The following is a 21,470-nucleotide window of genomic DNA, read 5'->3' as shown; positions in this document are numbered from 1 at the left end:
GATCGTTTGACAAGCGGCGCACGGGTTCTGAACATGCTTTGGTTTCATACGGCTTTGTCTTTATTCTCTCTGTTTTTTTCCTGCGTTTCTTTTTTTTTCCCATTGTTGTTGTTTTTTTGGTCCTTTTGCAGGATTCCCTTGTGTTGTTTTAGCACAGCTGACGGCTCACATGCTGCATGTGGTGATACAAGGAGATGGCGTCGAAATGAGTGGAAATGCAAAGGCCCTCCATTCCGCCGTGCTGATATATATATATATATATATATATATATATATATATATATATATATATATATTTGAATTTTCTTTTTTCACTTTGGACTCTCAAGGAAAATCCTCCTTGTAACAGAGCCTGGGACACAACCTGAATAAAAAAGTAGCGTTAAAACAGTACTGGTCAGCATTCAGGGGACGGCAAAAAAATTAGTTCCACATCAGTGATGCTCCCCGTGGAGTTACTGACCTAATAACAAGCAGGAATGTCACAGAGGCTTTTTGTTCTCTCTGGGAAGGAAAAAAAAAAGCACTTGTTCTTGAGCTTTTCACCTCTTTCTTTTCCCAGACTTGTACGGGCACTCAGTCATTTATTCGCACACTTTTACACTCCAAAGGACACGAAACCCGGCACCTACTGTCACACACGCGCATGTGAAAAATACAAATGCACACAAAAAATCTTTCCAAGGCAGCTTAGTCCTTATCGATACGTTGGGTTGACACTGTATAGCATGTTTTAGTATGAGGGTACATATGCTGGCCTCTAAATAACAAACTGTAAAGTATGAAAAAAAAATTTAAAAAAGGTTTGGGAATTCAGAGGCAATGTTTTTATTGCTCCTCTTAAAAACTGTAATTTTGAATTCACAAGCTACAAAAACACAACATTAATCAATTTAACATGCTCATGTTTTGTTTTTGTTTTTTTTTGCCTATGAAAGTTAACTGTTAGCAACTGTTGTTTGACGTACAGTACAGGATTTCCTGAATAAACTCTCGTGTGCCTCTGGTAACCTCTTAAAGCCTGAGGGTCGTCTGAAAACGTTGATGTTCAGGCATCCATGCCGGTAAAATCATGACATAAAAACCATTAGAGAACTTAGATGTTTACAATATTTTTTCTAAACGATTGCCCCTTTGGCTGGAAACAACGAATTTGCTCATTGACTTTAGGGCAAAGGCGTTGATTTACAATGAAAGCCAAAAGGCTTGGGTGACAGTCTGACAGTTCCCGTCACGATCAGATTCTCGGGACTTTCCACATTTCCCGTCTGATCTTCACGGCGCTTCCCTTGCGTTCGTGTTTGGCTCTTTTACTTCCTGCCTTTGTGCAGTTTTCCCCACTTTTGTGAGCGTCTGCCCACGAACTCATGTGTTTCATCTGCGTCCAATTATCTCTGCCTCCCTGGTGTATTTAGCCTCGGTGCTCCCGGCCCTCTTTGCCAGGTCGTCTCCCCAGTTTGACCCCGTGCTCCTGCTCCGCTCCCCGGTGTTTCCAGCTCGGCTGTAAGCCTGCGCTTCAGATTAAATAGTCTCCACTGCGCCTACCTGCCTTTGCCCTGTCCACAATTTGGGTCCTGAAATTCGAACCCTACATCGGCTTCAGAGGCTTCGAAAGAAAGGCCTCCGTGGCCCTGTAAGAGTTTTGCATCAGGTCAGTCTTTGACCCCTCTCCTTTCTCCGCAAACACTTCTCTGTGTTTCAACCTGAGTCTTGGCGAGCGGCTCAGCAGGCTTCTTTTTTTGTGTGTGTGTGTGTGTGTGTGTCAATCTCACTCGTTTTCATTGTTTTGATCCAAGCAGCTGCTGTACAGCTGTACCTGCTTCAATGCCACATACCTCACTCGGGTAGTCAGCCAATGTCTGAGCAACAACTTGAAAAACTTTTCTTTCTTTTTTTCCAAGACTGCCAGCAAAACAAAGAAAAACCCCCCAAAAAAGACACAGTGAGCATTCTACCTTCACTATATGAATTTCAGCATCTCCGCTCCGAAACCAGAAGCACCCAGACGCAACTACTGCTCTTAAAGGCTTATGAATGCATCCGGTCTTCATGGAAAAAAATTAAAATAAATTAATAAAACAAAACCCAGATTTTCCATATATTAATTCTTGCTCATACTGTTCATTCATTGTCTTTTTTTCCCCTCCCCTTTTTCTTTTTCCTCATATTGATACTGGCCTAGTCAAGTTCTTTGGTTGACACAAATAGATGTTTAATTGTGCTTTCATAAAGTTCTGGGACTCACAAAAGATCAGAGCAGACACGAGCAATCCTTATGTATGTATTTTGCGTACTCGTTTCATATGTAGGCGGAGTATTTCTAGACGTCAGTTCCATCAGTCGTGGGAGAGACACTCTGCTGTATAATATTTGGCACAAACGGCCTCTGCGTGACGTTTCAACTGTTAGTCTGAGGTCAGTCCAATGCCGTTTAAAAGGCTTGTGAAAAGTAAGGCGAAGCCGAAACGAGAGCACACGCGCACACGCATTTGCACTCATCCTCGCATCACATATAGAAAAAAAAAGCAGCGTATATATATATATATATATATATATTTTATTTGCCTTTAATTCTTTTCACATCACGCTGTCAGTTTGAGTGACAGGTGGCAGAACATTTCAGGGTCTGTCTCCCCGCTTCCACGTGAGGCTGTCAGAGTCTGACTGGGATCCACTCTGTCTGCAGGAGAGAGGCCGCTCCCAGGTGGTTTGCTGCTGTCTGCCTGTCTTGAAAGTGCTCTGCGTCTGCAGGGCAAGAGAGAAAGAGAGGGGGGGGGGGGGGGGGTGGTCCTCATGGACCTCTACCCGCCCGGCGTCTAGAGGATTTTACACCATTTCATCTCAAAAATGGAAATGTCACGGCTCGGTACATCTCCCCAACAATTGGAATCTGGGCCAGCGGTTTATTTATTTCATTCGCTACCAAGCGGCACTCGCCTTCATATAAAGTGTTGTTGTTGTGACTTTGTCTCTAGCTTTTTCTGGTGCTCTTTCTTTATTTTCCGTTTCCTTCATCACCTCTCTGTATCCCCTTTTTCTTTCTTCCTCTCTCTCTCTCTCTCTTTCTCTCTCTCCTTCTCTCATATAAATACTCCAGGGTTCCTGCCAACAGGTCTGCCCTGATAGGGATGAGCGGTTCCACTGCGCGATGGTACGAGGCCCAGGGTTAGGAGGGAAGGGAGACAGGGTGAGCGGGGCGCCTGGTGGCTGAGGGATGGGCGGGGGGGGGGGGGGGGGAGGGTCTGACCAAAACAAAAAAAAATGGATTGGATGAATTGGATTGGGAAGAGCTTCAGACCCAGCTGGATGGAAAAGAAGAAAGGAAAACTTTCTGTTAGTGAGTGAGAGGGGGAAGATATTGTTGTGGAGGATACGAGAGCGAGAGAAAGGAACAGGGACAGTTTGTCCTGGAGGTGCGGGTGTGTAATTAGCCCACGTGAATCACCGCGGCCCCGTGTTTTGGCCGAGTAGGATGTTTATGGCAGTCGCAAAAAATAGAGGCTAATGAAATGTGCGGAACCAAAGGTGACCCAACATGACAGACTCTTTTTTTCCTTTTTTTTCCCCCCCCCCGGCAGTTTTTCGTGTGTGGGCTCGTCCCAAGGATTGGCGCGGCGCGCGGCGCAACATGAAAGGGCGATTTCACAGCTTCGAGTTGCAATCGGAAAAAAAAAATTCCCTTTTATGTGCATTCCAATTTCATGCCCGCTGCTGGAGTTTCCTCTTAGAGGGTAGTTTAATGTCTTGCCACTGTATTTTTGTCTGAGACCGTACGAGTCTTAAAAAAAAAAAAGAAAGGAAGGTAAGAAAGAATAAATAAATCAGCGTGTCACAGGCAGGGTCGCGCAAAAATAGAAACCGGGGGGAGGAGAGGGGTCCCTTTGAAAACTGTGTTTTAATGATTTTAACATGAGCCGCCGTGCGACGCGAGCCTGAAAAGTTGTCGAAAGCCAAACAAATGGCGTCGTCTAAGATCAGGCAAGGTCACACGTAGGGGTCGCTGGTTCATTTCCATCACATCCGTTCCCCCCCTGTGTTGTTTGTGCTCCTGTTTGACACAATGCCGTCCTGACTCATTAATGCAAAGCCTCTGGGAGCCATTGAGTGTTGACAGAGCTCAAACAGGGTTAACAACACCCCATCTCTCACACACTGACATAACATGTACCAGTGGTCCTTTTCTTTTTTTTGCAGGTGGGGGACATCAGTGTCGGGGGTGGGGAGGGCATCTTGAACCTTATTGGGATTGAATGCCCCCTGCTGCTCATTTTCAAGCCGTTAATCGTCCCGCATATGATAATCATTGATTTCCTGCTGTTTCAATGTGCATCCGTCTACAGGTTTCTCTTGACGGATGTGGCGCCGTTAGCCGCGGCGCCCCGGGGGGGCCGCTAAAAGCGGTGCCGTCGCTTAAGGAGTTTGGGCTGGAATTTCTGATGATTTGGTTGTCGTTTGCAGATACTTCATCGACCGGCACACAGACCTGGAGAGGCAGTTCAACATCAACGTGGACGACGGGAAGATCACGCTGGCCAAACCGCTGGACCGGGAGACGGACATGTGGCACAACATCACAGTAACTGCCACAGAAGTCAGTAAGTAACCTCCGATTGTCCCCGTCCTGCTGTGCACGTTGCTCCCCATGAATTGTAATGTCCCATTTCTCGAAAATCAGCGCACTGTTCGACATTCACCGGCACGCGCGCTTTTTAAAAATGGAGAGCCGCGGGAGGACACGTACGGATTTCTTCTTCCTCCGAGCGAATCTCGTGGTGTCTCTCGCTCAAAAGGACTCAGTGACCTGCAGCACACGATCCCCTGTTCAGGCTGGCGCTTTGTACACTCAGCCCCCTTCTCTAATCGCTCGGAGAGCGTGGCACAAACAATTAGCATTTGAATCCGCAGAGGCATTAAATACGTTCATTTGCTGAGTTTTGATTGAATTAAACAGCTCAGTAGTCAATTTGTGGAAGTGCAAGAACATTAAGACGTATCAAATAAACAGTTTTAAAGACATGCTCCAGAGTGGATTGCTCCAATGCCAGCATCCATTACAGATTAAAGAACATCTGCGAAGCGCAAAACTCACTGACTACGTAGAAAATCTTGCCGGCAGAGCTACAAACAGCTCAAGCCATATGTAAGGCTTTATTTGCATACAGATTGTTTCAGGGGGGCTGTATGTTGTGATAAAGCTTAATGTACCCCTTAAGGCTACTGGAATAGAAATTTACACAGCTTGTTACTTCTTTCTCCCCTGTCCTCTTCCGCTCGCTCCCTCTGTCCTCGTCTCCCTGTCTCATCCTATATCAATCCTTTTCTTTTCCTTAATCATAGGACTCACACATTAATTGTCAGAACAAATGAAAGAGCAAACACTGTCATTATGTGTTGGCCGTGCAGTGCAGACAAATCCCACCATCGGAGCGGGCCCGTTGGAGGAATTGAACGTGTCTCACTCGATAAGCCGGATGCCTCGTCATGTCTGGCATCCCTACATTTCAAGTGCGCTTTAATGCCTCTTGGCAAAGTAACTGTGGCTGGAGATAGTGGCATCTCCGAGAACACCTAATAGGACTTTGCCAAAATAAATATGGCAGTTTTGCTATTCTTCACGGATGGGGGAGGAGAGGGGGGCCGCTGTCCTCTCTGGCATGAAGAGGAATAGATGTGTTCCCAGTTCTGTCCCGGTGCCATTTGCCACCCAAACGGAGGCGTGTTCTGCCGCCTCGCATCAGTTGACATCTGACTAATCAGATTCTATTCCCTGTCTGCTGCTGCTGCTGCTGCTGCTGCTGCTGGTGGGAAGTCACTTTTGCAGGAGGCTGGACTCGCGCTCTCCCTCTGCCCTAATCCATCTCTGCTGTCTATCAGACTGTCAATTTCCACTCTCGTCACTGCTTACCAGCTTTTTCAACTCGTCCCCATGCAGATCCGCTGGAGGTCTTCAATTCCTGGGGCATCTTTTCACTTGTGTGATGTTTTTGTATTAAAAAGGAGAAGAATTAGAAATGAACATTTATTTGACATGAGAGACATTTTAAAGCAAATACAACTATATATTTCTTTTAATTACCCCTTGTTGGTGGCAAACTTTAGGTACAGTTGATGTCTAACTGGCATTATTGAGTACATTTATGGACATTGCGAACCATGCTATTACTATGCTGTTATTTAATCCATTTTAGTATGTTTTTTGGATTGACACGATGTCTTCAACACAGTGGACACAATATAACTTATGGGAATTGAGGCTAATTCAATTTTATGTTATCTTGTAATTATCACAATGACCACTGTTTAGCCTTAAACGTAGTCGTTTTAAGACGTTTTTTAGCCGTTTTAAACATAGTTCAAATGAATATGATTGAGATAACTATTTTTGAAAAAGGAAAAGGGCCACAAGAGCCCCCCGTTGCTATTGAGAAAACCACACTCCCTAGGAAATCAAATGTATATATCTAAAATACTAAAAAAATGTCTTTGCTGTCATTCACAAGTCATTATTCTTCTTATAACGTCCATGGCCCGATATAAGTTATAATAAAAACATGAAAATCCTACCAGTGTCAGAGGCGATAATGACAGCCTTGTTGGGGCCACATCAGCAGATAATTGGTTGAAAAGTTGGCATCTGGCACCTCTGATTAATAAATACAGCAGTTCATGTGGACTCTCGAAAGGGACTGTCAATTACTAGTGATGAATAATTCCAATCAACAACTAATCTAATTAAATCGCCGTTTATTGTCTTTTTAGACTTCAGTTACCAATGACTCATTAATATGCATGCTTTAACCCTCATGTTTTAAACATTACAGTGTACGGGGGATTTTCAAAAAAAACCTTTGAATGGATTTTTTTTTCCCTCTTCTTCTCTGTTGCCTAGAATCCTGTTTTGCATCGCTGATACCAGCTGAAACGTAGATTGATGTGACTTATCATCTGTCCTCCCGTCAGCTCAGGAAATGAAGGGAGAAATAAAGATGGAAAATAAAGGAAATTAAAACTAGGCCACATGATTTACCTGGGAATTCATGTGTAGCCTTGTTTTTTTGGGGTATTGTTTTCTCCCAGTTGTATATTTTGCTTATTGTCTTTTCATCTTTTTCTTGATTTGCCTCCCTCTGTTTTTGTCTTTCTATCTATCTTTCTATCTATCTATCTGTCTATCTATCATCCATCAATCTATCTATCTATAGGAAACCACAGTCAGATTTCGAGGGCAATTGTGGCCATCAGGGTCATGGACATAAACGACAATGCCCCAGAATTTGCCACGGAATATGAGGCCTTCCTGTGTGAAAACGGAAAACCTGGACAGGTAAGTGATCCATCACTTTCCTTTGCATCCTCCCTTTCTTTCTTTCTCTCTCTCTCTTTCCTCCCCTCTAATGATTGGCCACAGTGAATTATAGCCTATTTATTTCACTGGGAAACTACAGAGGTGGGAGTGCGGTTCTGTTTCCCTGCAACAGTCCTCCCTTGACACAGTGTGCGCAGAGCAAAGGGGAAATGAGAGCAGTCAGGATTGATCAGAGTGGATCATAATTCAAGACTGTCTTTCATGTCTTCCTCCAGATGGCACAATACTTCCCCTAGCCAAAAAATCCTGGATAAGTACTTAGCATTCTCCTTCTCATCAATCGACCTCATTCAGGGGACCTGCGTACGTACAATGGGAAGCTTTATTGAAAGGAGAAAAAAAAGGGGGGTGGCGGGGGGGGTGGCTGAAAAAAGAGAAACTGTCCTGCAGGGCCTGAATTCTAATTTCCAATCAATCATAAAGACATACAGCACGATAAGACCTATGATGACAGATTAACAGATAGAGCCCGGAGCTGGAAAGTGTGCCAGACGAGACAGGACCTCATTGATAATAATCTCAAACTCCAGGAATGAATAGAGCATATATTTCATCGGGCGTGATCCAGCCAGCATTACACTGAGGCAATCTCGGGTGGCAAAAACAGAGTAATGAATAGTCTGCCTCCTCTAATGGCTTCGAACCCTCCCCTGTACATCTTCTTGCCTCTCCGTTTTTCAACACAGGTGATCCAGACCGTCAGCGCTGTGGACAAAGACGACCCAATACAGGGCCACTACTTTGACTACCGTCTGGTCCCGGAGATGCTCAACAATCCCAACTTTACCATCAAGAACAACCAAGGTTAGAGACAAAAGGAAAACGCAGAGAAGCAACTCCCCTGCGCCGGAATGACAACATTTCTGCAATGGCTTTCCAGTCCAATCTCTAACCCGCGGCATGTTAGCCATACTGGAGATGAAATCTGGTGGATCAGTGTAGCTCACAATTAGCAGATGTGAAATTGTCTGGACACCGGCTTCTTTTTACTCCCCAGTGCGTTTTGAGGGAAACTAAATGAATGGGATCCAAATGGCTTTTCTTGGTAGTCTTGCAGCTCAATGTAGGATGACTACGGGAGCTGTTGCAGCCTGGCAGATGGCACTAAATTTATCTGCTAAATACACTCATTGGTTTATTTGCCGTCTTTCTTTTTTTGTCTTTATCCAATTGCTCTTCTGCTGCAATCCTCTCCATACCGTGCTCTGAACAGGCTGTGTTCATCATGACGTTGCGTAATGTTTTCAGCTCGGGGCAAAAAAAAAAATCTTCATATGGTACTGGCCTTCTGTCTCAACTTCGAGCCTGCAGGCTGACTTACTGCAGGAAGAGGAAGGAGTCCTTAAAAAGCAGGTCATCAAATTGACTATCTGTCTTTGACAAGCATAAAAACCTTTAAATTCCGAAGCGGTTACATTTTGGAGTAATATAATAATCACAGGGAATACAAAAAATAACCATGGCTAAGTATAGCTATACCCCATCTGAGAAAGTAAACAATAATTAAAAGGAGATGTGTGAAAAAAAAAAAAAGCCTGACAGAAAGTTGGATGTCAAAAATAACAGGTTGTTAAAGATCAAACATGCACAGATTGGTTAGATGACACTCTGCCCTTTTGTTGAACGAGATGAAATTGTTTCTTAATGAAATGTTAAAGATAAACCGCTTTTCTGCATTTGTCCAAACAACAAGAAAAGGAAGCCTGTATTTTCACTGGCCAAAAACCCAATGTAATTATGTGTTGTGGTACAGCTCTACACAGTGCATATACCACAACAACCACTTGTCTATGGTATTGCTAATTCCAAACAGAGAGGAGAACCCTCTCGCACCGTATCCCCCCCAGCACTCCAGTGATTCTTTCTATCTGAACGGGCAGCTGTGGGAGACACTTCATTGAAGAGCAGCGTGCTCCTTTGAGCCTTTTCTGTGCCGCTTTTGTTTGCGCTGATCAGTGTTATCGTAGGGAATCGCACAGTGGAGAGGTGAGGGGTTGCCCGCTGTGGGGAAAACGCCTGAGATCCCAGCTACAGCACAAGATATCGCTGACGTGTGTGTGTGTTCACGGGGTTAGGTAGTATTCAATTTTTCCGTTGGGCGGGACAGCATACTGACCGCTGACGCCAGAAACAAAACAATCTTCCCTGTACAAATAAAAAGTTGAACTCTTTAGGCCCTGGCAATGTTTGCGCCCTAGGCGAGATTTTTGATCTGCGCCCCCGCCCCCAAGGTGTTTACAGTACATGACAACCGCCCCCAACCCCACCCCAACACTAATCACCACTTGCAATGCAAGAAATGAAACAGTGTAGCACATGCGCAAAATGTGCAATAAATAATAATATGAAGAATGAATAAATCAAGAAATTTTGGAGAACTCATCCATTTCCGACTCACTTTGCGGCTGCGACTCAAAGGGAGACCTGGAAAGTCTTGGATGGTGCGTAATAACGTGCATGCATTGGTTACTTTGCATCACGTCATGACAGCAGACGGCGTTCATCATGAAGTCAGCTCGTGACTGACAGTTCAGGGGGCGCGGTTTGTCTGTTTGTGTGATTAAAAGTGTTCAGGGCCGAGGTAGAATTTGGACCCAAAAAGGGAAACAGCCAGACTTAATTAAAGTTTTAAAAGATTTAATAGTCTTTCAAGCAAGAGAGGGTGGCGATTGAGGGTGGCGATGTCGAGCAGTTGGGTAATGGAGCAGGAGCAAGGCAGCGTGAGTTCGCCGATGGTCTCGTGAATGAGTTCCAGGCTTGGGCTGAGTTCCAGGACCGCCTGCTTACACCTGGCACTGCCTGCCTCAGAAAGTGAGCAAAACGATCGGAGAAGGTTAAAAATCTGCCTCGGGAAAATCTGAAGTTTCATCGGAGAAAGAAAAGACAAGAAGAAAAGAAGAGAAAAAGGGGCTAAAGAATCTGGCGACGAATAGTCGAAGAGTCGCAGCTTTAATGCAGGAGAGAACGAGCTTGATCAGGAACACATACACAAACACACACAAACACACACACGAACAAACACACACACACACACACACAAACACACAGAACTGACATTAATGTGGGGGTAAATGATAATGACTCCTCTCTGCTTATGCTAATTTTGCAACATGGTTTGGCCTTTAGCATTATCGTATAATTGTCACTTGTGGCTGTTAAGAAAAAGCTAAATATACTAATTTTTAAGTCCAAATGGATTTTATTTATTTTTTCCCCGGCACCACCTTGGTGTTCATAGGCCTATACATGTTGATTTAAAATGTACCCCCAGCCTTCCTGGTCAGAAGCTTGGAAGTCAAATGAACATTTAAAAAAAAATACTTTACTACTGTTAGAAATATAGTAAACCCATTACTTATTCAAGTGATTTTCATTTTTAACTGCAAATAGGAATACATTTTATGGTTTCACCCATTTTTCACATCAAACTTACACAATAAAACTGCAGATATTAACACATCCATACTGCCAGTAGTCTAAAGACTAGTAGGAAGGAAGCTTCTTCTAATCCGCAAGTATTGTGTTATTTAATAGCATTTAAGTCCTGCTTGGTTTGCATTCATAGATTCACTGTGTGTAGTCACTCACATAATCTTAAGAGATTTCCGAAGTTCAGAAAGTTGTCAGGCTGTTTGTTTCACTTCTGCTGTCACTACTGTCATTTGGAGCCTCCAACATATTAAGTTATTCATAGCAAAAAAAAATTCATGGCGAGTTTTTAATATTTCAATGTACACAGAGTTTTCATCAGATTCCAACAGTCACTAGATGAAACACTGTTAATCTGCCCTAATATATAAAAGATAATAAAAAATAAATAAAAAGCAGTCTTGTTACTTTGCCAAGTTCATTCTGTTTGAAGGTTATGCATAACAGCTTTCTCTTTGGGTAGCAGGGAAATGTTTAATTCTATTTTTAATCATCAATAGTTGCCCAAAAAAAAAGAAGCCCTGATGGTTTACTACAGTATAGTTGGTACTTAGCATACTCACGATGCACCGCTGTGTGATCCAAAGGAAATAGGACACATCGGTGCAGTTTGTGGCTGCACACAAAATAAATCTGAGCATATGCTCACATCAATTACAGGTTGTGCAAAGCAAATAATTCTATCACGAGGCATTTGGTTACGTTTGTTCTGTCAACGCGGGAGGTGTCAGCATGGCTCGTGCCCCCTTCAGCGTATATCGTCCGAATCCACCCCCCCAAAGGTTAGACTTTCAGAAATCTTGTACATTTTCCATATGATCAGCGGGAGTAGATTCTTATGGGAATGCGAGTGTTTGATAATGTGAACAGGGATAAGGAGAGCCATCTAATGAGCAGACAGCTTCACAGAAGTGTCATCAAAGAGCAGCTGGCACCTTTCTGGGTCGACATGTGCCATCTCCTGATTCAGTGACGCCCGCCGCGGTCTCTTCGCTTTCTCCAGCTTTCAAAGGGCACGGCGGAGTCGGACGCGCCTTTCTTCAGAATTCCCTGAATTGGGCTGTCAAGAAAAAGGGAAGGTGGCTGAAATCCATCGGCAGAATTGTAATGTGGGAATCCTAAAAAAAGAATCCTGGTGACGATTGATGTGAAATTAGTTTACCCTCATGCTGCACTGATCCTTCACACAATTTAATAAATGGAACTTCAGTCTGTTGCCACTATGAATAGTAATGGCTTTTTCACACATCCTCACGGAAATCCATCTCTCTCTTCCCTGACAGACAATTCAATCAGTGTTCTGGCCAAGCATGACACCTTCCGACGACAGAAACAGGAGATGTACTTCCTGCCAATCATCGTGACGGACAATGGGAATCCACCAATGAGCAGCACCAACACCCTGACCATTCGGGTCTGTGGGTGCAGCAAGGAGGGCATTGTTCAGTCCTGCAACGTGGAGGCCTACGTCTTACCAATTGGCCTTAGCATGGGAGCGCTCATTGCCATCCTGGCCTGCATTATACTGCTGTTAGGTGAGGTCTTCCTTTTTTTTGTAAAATCGTTACCATTTACCATTGTGGACGAAAATATATGTATCTGTGTGTGTATATATACATATATTTATATATAATATGACCTTGATGAATGATAAAATGAACTATAAAATTCACTCGTCAAATCTTGACCTGGACTTCTCCTTTATTTCTTTCTCTCTCTCTCTCTCTCTCTCTCTTTCTCTCTTTCTGACAGTAATAGTAGTACTATTTGTTACCCTGAGGAGACACAAGAATGAGCCTCTGATTATCAAGGATGACGAGGACGTGAGGGAGAATATCATTCGTTATGACGATGAAGGGGGTGGCGAGGAGGACACAGAGGCGTTCGACATCGCCACGCTGCAGAACCCGGACGGCATCAATGGCTACTTGCCGCGCAAGGACATCAAGCCTGACCTGCAGTTCATGCCCCGGGCGGGGCAACACTCAGGCCCCAACGGCGTGGATGTGGACGAATTCATCAATGTACGTCTCCACGAGGCAGATAATGACCCCACGGCACCGCCTTACGACTCCATACAGATCTATGGATATGAGGGCCGCGGGTCCATTGCCGGCTCCCTCAGCTCGCTGGAGACTGCATCATCAGACTCGGACCAGAACTATGACTATCTCAGAGAGTGGGGCCCGCGCTTCAGAAGACTTGGGGAGCTGTACTCTGTGGGCGAGAGCGACCGCGAGACCTGACCTTTGGTTTGTTAGAGAAAAAAAAGACCTTTGAGATTTTTTTTTTCCTGTCCACATACTTTTATGTGTATTAAACGCTAGAGGGTTTGCTGGCTTTTAGAAACAGGTGTTTAAAAAAGAAAAAAAAAAACAGTTAATAACAAGGGAGGCCACCTTTTTGTATTCTTATTAGAGTGAGGTATAGCAGTCGTCATCCAATACGTCAAGCGCATTGTAATTGTTGAGCCAAACAATGTCTTTATTAGGAGATCTATGATTCTTGTGGAGTGTAACTTAGATTCCGTTGTGGAGTGTCTAGCAGTATTTTGGGTGTTAGTCATTTGCTGTGACTGCCGGTAGCAGAAAAAAAACCCTTGTTTTGCTGGTAGTTGCCCAATGAAAGGAAGTAATGGATATTGTTGGGTTCTCTGAAGCTCGAGCAGACACCATACTCCATGCGCCATGGACAGCAACCTGGGGCCGAAGAAGCTGCAGAAGGACTCGTGTTTCACGTCTGGCTGCCCAAGCCACACTGCTGATTGGTGACCAGAAACAAAATGATGGAAGAAAAAGCAATATATGGTCTACATTACAATGATGAATGTATGTTTGATTTGAACAAAAAGAAGAAGCAAAAATACAAACCAGTATTGGCTTTAAGGTGAATTTGTTATCATTTGATATGTTCTCTGGTGGCCACATTTATAAACTATTTAAAGCCCAGACGGGCTTGCTTTATACAACTCTTTGTATTTACATGCTACAGGTGTGGGTCGCAAGTGTTACTAGCCTATAGAAGACTGAAATGAAGACAAAAAAGAGAAATGTAGAAACTCTGAGGCCTTCTTTTTACAGAAGCAACATTAAATACAATTGTAATCTACTGTTTTTTGACAAGAGACGTGTTGATTCTTCATTATTGTTCTATGAGTTTTTGTATATTTGTTCTTAAATCATTTTTTTTTCTGTGCTGACAATTTAAAGTGAGTGTGTTTAGCTTATTTCACATTAAGCCGTTTTTCCAGCAACTTGAACACTGTTTCATAACAGCCACTTCATATCATGAATTTACTGCAGTTGATGACATAGACTAGATGTGAGCAAGCAACAAGAGCTCTAAGTTACTGTAACAATACAAATAATCTAATTAATTGGGACTGCAAGAATGGGACCTTTATGATAGATGCTAATTCTGTGTAAAATATGTCTCATAATATTTTTTGGGGATACAGCCGGTTACCGTCTGAGCACAATAGTCAAATTGATACCTACATGTAGTACGTGACTCCCTCCGAACATCAAATCTCATTTAGGAAAGATCACATTAGCCCAAGAAAAGTGAAGACACAAATCCAGACCATGTGCATATTGTGCTTACACTGTATGATATCAATAAAAAAGACTTGTACTGTACATAGAGTTACTGCTAACATCATTAGCTTTCAATGAGGTGGTAGGTTTTGTCTCTGCACGTTAGCTCTTGCACATGATGAGAATCTCAATGGCACTACAGCTGCGTGCATACTCAGTTCGTACTGATACAGTATTATGGCAGTTCTTGGTAGACTTAACAATATATATGGAATAGTCCTACATGCAGATCATATTTTCTACTGTGCTTTAATGCTTATAAATGTGTATGTTCAATTATTTACTCCCTGTACTGTAATCTAAGATACCCTGTATTGTTTCCTACTTTGTGAAATATATTTTTATAAATATCTGCGAATGGGTGTGTTTTTTTCTTATGCGACTACGGTGTCACTGACGATACAGGATCGCAGATAGAATATTAATGCTGTTGAAGGGGCTCTCCACCAGTTTCACACGAGGGGTCTGTTTACTCGTCTTGAGGAGTGCGACTCAGCTTGTCAAAATAGTTGTATAATATATTTTGTAGCTCTGGAGGGCGCTTTGGAAAAATTACCTCAAAGATGTCATGCCTGAGCTTTGGTTTTGGGACACAACATTTATAAAAGAAAGTATGCATATACTGCAGAGTTTGAAAGACAGGCATTTACCAGTTCTTGGAGGGTCTAACAACAGATGTTTTTATTCACGTTTTTGGGAAAGGTAGGATCCAATGCTTTTGCAGTTTGACCTACGGGGAAAAAACTCCCGGCTACATCGGCTTTGAGACTAACCATTCCTTTTTAAATCTGTCGCTTGCAAGTTCCCCCAGCTTTGTGGGAGTGCAATACTACTGTAAATTGCCCTAAGAGCACCACTTCTTAAAAACTACCAGCAGTGTAACCTGTGATACATTTCTGGGTATGTTGTGATGTTCAATAGCTTTTTTCCCCCTCTTTCTCAAGCGAAAGTGAATACACCAGGAAAAAGTGAATTGCAAGGCTGAATTACAAAACAGCTCCTGAAAATCCTTGAACATCACGGAAAAAAATACCCAACAATAGAGACGAACAGGAGGAAGCACAACTGGACCCATCCTCACAACAGCGGCGTGGCTGTGTGGAATCTCTCAAAATGCTCCTGGCATGCGTAGGTGTCATAAAACAGAGTGATAAAGACCAAAGCATCCCTGTATAGCATTGTATTTCCCAGACTGTTCTTCACTTGGTCAGCCACTGTAGCATACTCTCGCACGGCAATCCTTGATTACTGTTAAAAGTCAGTTTTCTTCCCTGATTGTGTGGAGAGCAAAAATGGAATTTGAACCTACTGTACTTAAAATTCTATCATTACACTTTCAGATTGAACATGAACCCTAAAAACGGCAACAAGATAGGAAAACACAGCAACAAAAAAAAGTCATATGCTTATCATTGTGCCCTACCAGCATCTTTTCCTTAGCTAAAAATGCCTCTGAATTTGAGAGTAACCTTTCATCCCTGTGAGTTTCTTTTGTGTTTGCTCAGAATAAATATTATCTTAGGATATGCCTCGTCAGTTTGACATTGTGAAGTTGGTTAAATTCAAAGGATATAGCCGACAATCCAACCAACTCTTAGTATTGCTCACTTGGCTCTGTCACTCTGATTAAAACATAGTAGTATTTGGAAATATGGTCAGAATGAATCACAGCAAATCAAGGGGAAAAAACAAGCACAACAAGTAGTGTGTATTCTTGTCACTTTCACTTTGTCCCCATCCAAGACAGTATGTCATTTTAAACATTAATTCTATATAGTCACATTAGGTTCATGTAACGCAATCTGCTGTGCATCACTATCATCATTGAAGGCCTTTGAGTATTTATCCTGGTTTGTAATTCTAGTCTAACAGATACTTTGTACTTTGGCTGTCACTTTTTTATTCATATTTTTAAATTTTGATTTTGTGTTGCAGTAATACTTATTTACCTTATTTTCATTTAACACAAAGTATGCAATTTCCATGTTTCTTGCCTTTAATCCTTGTTCCTTTTTGAACACTGTCGACTCTTTGTTTAACTTGAAAGGTTAGACTGTTGTTCGACTTCATTGGATATCGAGGTTTCTCACAAATAACGAAAGCTTTTGATTGTATCAATTACCAACTGTGTCTCAGTGAGCTCAGAGACACAAAATCACACCATCTACATTACATCACAGTCATTTAGCAGATGCTTTTGTCCAAAGAGACTTACAATAAGTGCATTCAACCATGAAGATGTAACCCAAAGATGCAAGAATCAAGAGAGTACATACACATTTATCAAACAGGCAAAAACAGCTTCAAGTGCTCATTTGAAGGTGCAGTCTGAACAGGTGAGTTTTCAGTCTGCGACAGAAACATTTCTGGTTCCACATTTGCGGAACCACGACAGAAAACAGACATGATTTAGATGAGCGGTGGCTGCCCACCCCTCGCAGTGAGGGCATAGCAAGCCGTTTGGCAGTAGCAGAGTGGAGTGGAAGGGCTGGGGTGTAAAGGTTTGACCATGTCCTGGATGTAAGAAGGGCCTGAGCCATTCACAGCACGGTAGGTGAGTATACCAACGCCTTGAATCGGATTCGAGCCACCACCGGAAGCCAGCGCAGGGTACGGAGGAGCGGTGTAGTGTGGGAGAATTTTGGTAGGTTGAATTTACTATGCCTTTATATGGTATTTGTAGTGCGCAAGCTCAAACACACACACAGGGATACAGTTATTTCAATTAGAGCTGTATCATACTCACAAACATGAAACACATTTAATGTTAAAAATCTGACATATCAGTAATCTTATCATCTGATTCCACATTGCAACATACATCCACCTTTTCCAAACTTGTCCAAGGGTGTTGGTATTCCAGATGCTTTTGCCCTCTGGGATTGGAATTGATGCTAAAACCTGGAGGCTGCTATCTTCATGCACCTGATCTATTAATCAAAAATCAGCCATGGAACACATTTTACCCACTGATATGTCCCGCTAAACGAAAGTACAAAATTGTTTTCTGGAATATGCGACCCCGGCAGGTCAGTGGCTCATTTGTAGTCAATCTTCATGCTCCCCATTGCTGTGTATGTCTGCGGGTCTGACAGAGGTTGCCTAACTAAATAGTAAATCAAATTATCTTCTCACTTTTGTCACGTAATGGAAGTGTCCCTCGGGTGACAACCTTGCACTAGTTGTTCCCTGCTGATATGTGCCAGATTTTATAAGACAGGCCTGTGGCTCTGGGTCTCGTGCTGTAGAAACTGTAATTACTGTTGCCTGGCAGATATGCCCCCAATTACAAACAAACTTTGGTGCTTACAAATTGAGAAAGCTGCTTTCTCCTCTGGATTCTGAGATATTAATATCATGGGTTGATACCATATGTCCTCCTCAATATTTTCTATTCTTTTTTTTTTGTTCATGTTTACCATTGTAATGTTCTCACGTACATACAAACCCCTTTAGGGGGCCCTAGAGCAGAAATGAGCAGTGGATCCCAACTGACCCACTGTTCCTACCTGTTTGTGTTGTTTATCGGGATCCCTTCAATTGGCCATCAAATACACAGCAGACTGCATGGCAGATTAATTACATTTTGCCTAAAGCTGTAATACTAGCGGGCACCAGGTTTGCTGTGCGCCAATTACCTTCTGGTAATTTGATTAAACACTAATTCCTTTAGCAATATGCACCACGTAAGAAAAGTATCAACAAAAGTAATACGGCTAAAAAAAAATTTAAAGATTTTTACACGAGGGCACTCAAGTAAAAGCCTCAAATTTAGTTAATAATGCATCCGTTTTATGTTTTCCACTTAGATCCAGTAGCAGTATCCAGCTGCACTCACAGTTTTTATATTTACTTTTGAACATAGTAGATTTCATTTATGTTGGTGAAAGTATTGAAGAATGACATTTTCCAATTTAGTCAATAACAAGCCTGACCCAGAAACAAATCCCTGTTACACAGTGGTGTAATTGATTATTTGTTAAGGACCAAAGAGGTGGTGAGAAAGAGCTGTACAAACCCCAAAGCTTTAATGTAATATGCTGAATGGTTGTAAATGAAATCAACATTCTCCTTTTTAAAATAAAGTTCAAACTTCTATTTATCAATATATTATTATTTATTTTTTGTATTCATAATTTTTTAATATCTTATATATATATATATATATATATATATATATATATATATATATATATACATATATATATATATGTATATTTATACATATATATATGGAATTTTTTAAAGCTTCTGCAAATATTTTTTTTATTGTTTATGTGAGGTACCACTAAATTCACATAATTTGCGTTAACTGTCCCTTTATGACCCTAATTGTTTCATTTTTGATTGTGAATACTCCCAAACTTTGTACTGACTTGTTCGACATATCCAATACATACATGAAATCTGGCACAACAAATAAAATTATCTTCATGCAAAGGTTAAACAATGTATCTCGGATTCCGCAATGGCTATACTTATATCTCTGGAATTCAATTCACAGAACTGTTGTGAAAAATTTTGTGTTAATGAAGGCTAGTTCATTAGCCTCTAGAAACTATTAAAAAAAAAAGCCCCGTTAAAATTTCTCTTAGACAAATGGTTTTCTTACCTTTCCTCTCAATAACAAAGTCCCAAGGGAATTCACAAACAAACCCATTTCTTTATTATATAAATTTATTCCCCTCATTATGATTGAACTTATTCAGGCAGGATAACCTTACCTGCAACTTGCTCTTTTTTTAAATTAAAGTTCCATCAAACAGTGTTTACATGCCTAATTTAGTCCACTTTGATCTTTTCGGAGGTTGCTGTGAAAAATGTTCCACAACATCACTACAAAAGAAAATCTAAGTAAACAGTGTGCTCAGGTGCAGCTATATGTAGTGGAATAAGTGGACCTGTCTAAACAAAAGATAATGAAAATCCTCAAAGATTAAAGGTAGACTCCCTCAGAGTTTGTTGTTTCCCGGCATGGATGGAGAATTCCAGGGCCCATTAAGTGTTCTGTACTGAAAAAAAATCACTGTAATGGTCTAACCAATCTTGTGTTTTCACCATTGGTTGCTGAACCGCCAAACCACGTAAACACCATATGGTCCCAGCTGCTGGTCTAATCCATTCTGCTAGCACTTTTCAAAGTTTTGTTGACATGAAGGACTATGTGGCCGAGGCTAATTTAGCAAAACTCTGACATCCAGTTGGAGCTAAACTTTTATTCGGTCACTCTTGGCCTGTTTACACAATGTATTGTGACCTGTAATCAAGAAGACACAAGAATCATGCTTTAGTTATGTAGAAGAGAAGGCCAACCAGCGACACAAATCCAAAACACACGTCTTGCAAAATAAGACATTGTATCTCCATGCTGGTAATTTGCTTTTTCCAGCATCCACAGCTGCTGAGCAGGTGGAAATGTGTGTATGTGGAGGTGGAAGCTGGAGGAAACTTGTCCTGGCATTTAATTGAGTGTAAAGTTAATGTTCCAAACAAGCACGGGCTGGAAAATAACTTTTGAAAGCTAGAAAATCTGTGCACACACGCAAGTAATTGTTAGATTATTGGCTTTGAGTTACAACTCTGGCCTTCCCCTGGAGAAATATTACAATCACCTTGTGCAGAAGGAGGAGAGAAATGAGAGACGAAAAGAGAAAATCAATCGTATTACACCTTTAATTCAACACCGGTATGTTTTTCTTTTCATAGTTTCAGAGGAAGAGAGGAAAGCAGTTGTTTAGATTCATTGGTTGCTAACTCTGTGGTCCTAATCATGCACCACGGAGTGTGTAATTGACCCCCCTCTTGCAGTTAGCATTAATTAACACCTCTGTTTGTGGACAGCACAGCCAGCACAATTGCACCATAACCGTCCCACCGTTTCCGCGGTGCACCGCTGTCTCGGCTTCGGCCAAATAACTGCTGGAACCTAAATCAGTTCCTGAGCCGGCTGGCCCCTTCACAGCGGCTTATTGGATGAAGGACGCTTCACCCTGCTGGACCACAGAGCCAGTCTCATGAGCAGATGCAAGGGACTGTGTTTGGGTTATCTTTGTTTGACACTACTCCGCTGGAGGTTATTACAGCTGGTTACTTCACAGTAACATCATGGGATTTTCTTTTTTTCATTATCTTTTCAGAGAAGGCACCCTGGGTAGATGCGGTTTTAAACCGTGATTGTATTTTCACCTTTTTAAAATCTTATTCCAGCTTCTATGTATGCTCAACTGGCCAACATGTTATTTCTAGATAAAAAATAGGTTTTAGACTAAACACAGTCCTTTTGTATACAAGAACGCTGTATGTATGTAACAGACAGACAGTGAGAAACTGGATCTGAATAAATACCAATGTTTTTTACAGAATCTGCTGGATGTAAAGGCAACTGTATGCGGAAAAATATATATACCTCTAGATACTAACTAGTTTATCTTTCTTGCATTTTTCTATTTGAAACATCTGGGGTTAGGGGAAGTCCCTTCATTGTAAGCAAGTACTTTTACAAGTTGTTTGTTTTTGAGTTTACATACATTATTGTAGCATGCGGGATATACTGTATATTGACAGTACAATGGAAGATGCCTCCACTTGACCTTTTGCACTAATTCAAATCAAAAGTCTGCAGTGTTTGGGGGTGTCAAATGTCCTTTGTATGTACCTTTGGGGATGTGTATCTTTCTCCTTTCCCTGGATCATCTCCTACGCGTATGGAGATGATCCATAGAAGTGTTTAAGTCATACCAGTCTTTTGTTAGCATGGTAATGATGATAAACATGTTGTTAAGGTTGTGGAACCTTCATAGTTTGGTTCGGTTTAGGCTTACAAGTAATTGGTTACTGTGGGTTTAGGAAGACCACATTAAAGTAAATACTTCCTAAAGGGTACAATAATGATAAACAGTAATAAAGACAGTTTTTTTCTGTTTCTTTTTACAGGATGGCACTCTCTTAATAGCAGTAGTAGTATTGTAGCTAACAAAGCCTAGTTTCTGTGTCACCCCATATCTATTGCCTGGGTTGCTGTGCACCAGGTGGTAGAGTGGGTCACCCCTTGATTTAGTCCCTGGCTCCTCCACCCGAAA

General features: G+C 41.9%; 1 protein-coding gene across 2 annotated transcripts in view; it reads left to right on the top strand.

Moving 5' to 3' along the window:
* The window catches only part of cdh8 (cadherin 8), an 88,916-nt gene extending 74,173 nt beyond the window's left edge, over window positions 1–14,743 (top strand). Inside the window, exons 8-12 of one of the 2 annotated variants that reach the window (XM_047331725.1) lie at window positions 4,459–4,595; window positions 7,203–7,324; window positions 8,053–8,170; window positions 12,079–12,330; window positions 12,554–14,743. In XM_047331725.1, coding sequence (XP_047187681.1) covers window positions 4,459–4,595; window positions 7,203–7,324; window positions 8,053–8,170; window positions 12,079–12,330; window positions 12,554–13,041 — 1,117 coding nt within the window. In that variant the 3' untranslated portion in view covers window positions 13,042–14,743. Of the gene's footprint in view, window positions 1–4,458; window positions 4,596–7,202; window positions 7,325–8,052; window positions 8,171–12,078; window positions 12,331–12,547 lie in introns of both variants that reach the window. The other variant, XM_035629259.2, reaches the window with a different exon arrangement.
* The last annotated feature ends 6,727 nt before the right edge of the window (window positions 14,744–21,470 follow it).

This window comes from Scophthalmus maximus, chromosome 4, assembly GCF_022379125.1.
Source record: "Scophthalmus maximus strain ysfricsl-2021 chromosome 4, ASM2237912v1, whole genome shotgun sequence".
Lineage (NCBI taxonomy): Eukaryota > Metazoa > Chordata > Actinopteri > Pleuronectiformes > Scophthalmidae > Scophthalmus > Scophthalmus maximus.
The sequence above is the reverse complement of the archived record's forward strand: the minus strand, read 5'-3'. Positions and strand labels throughout refer to the sequence as shown.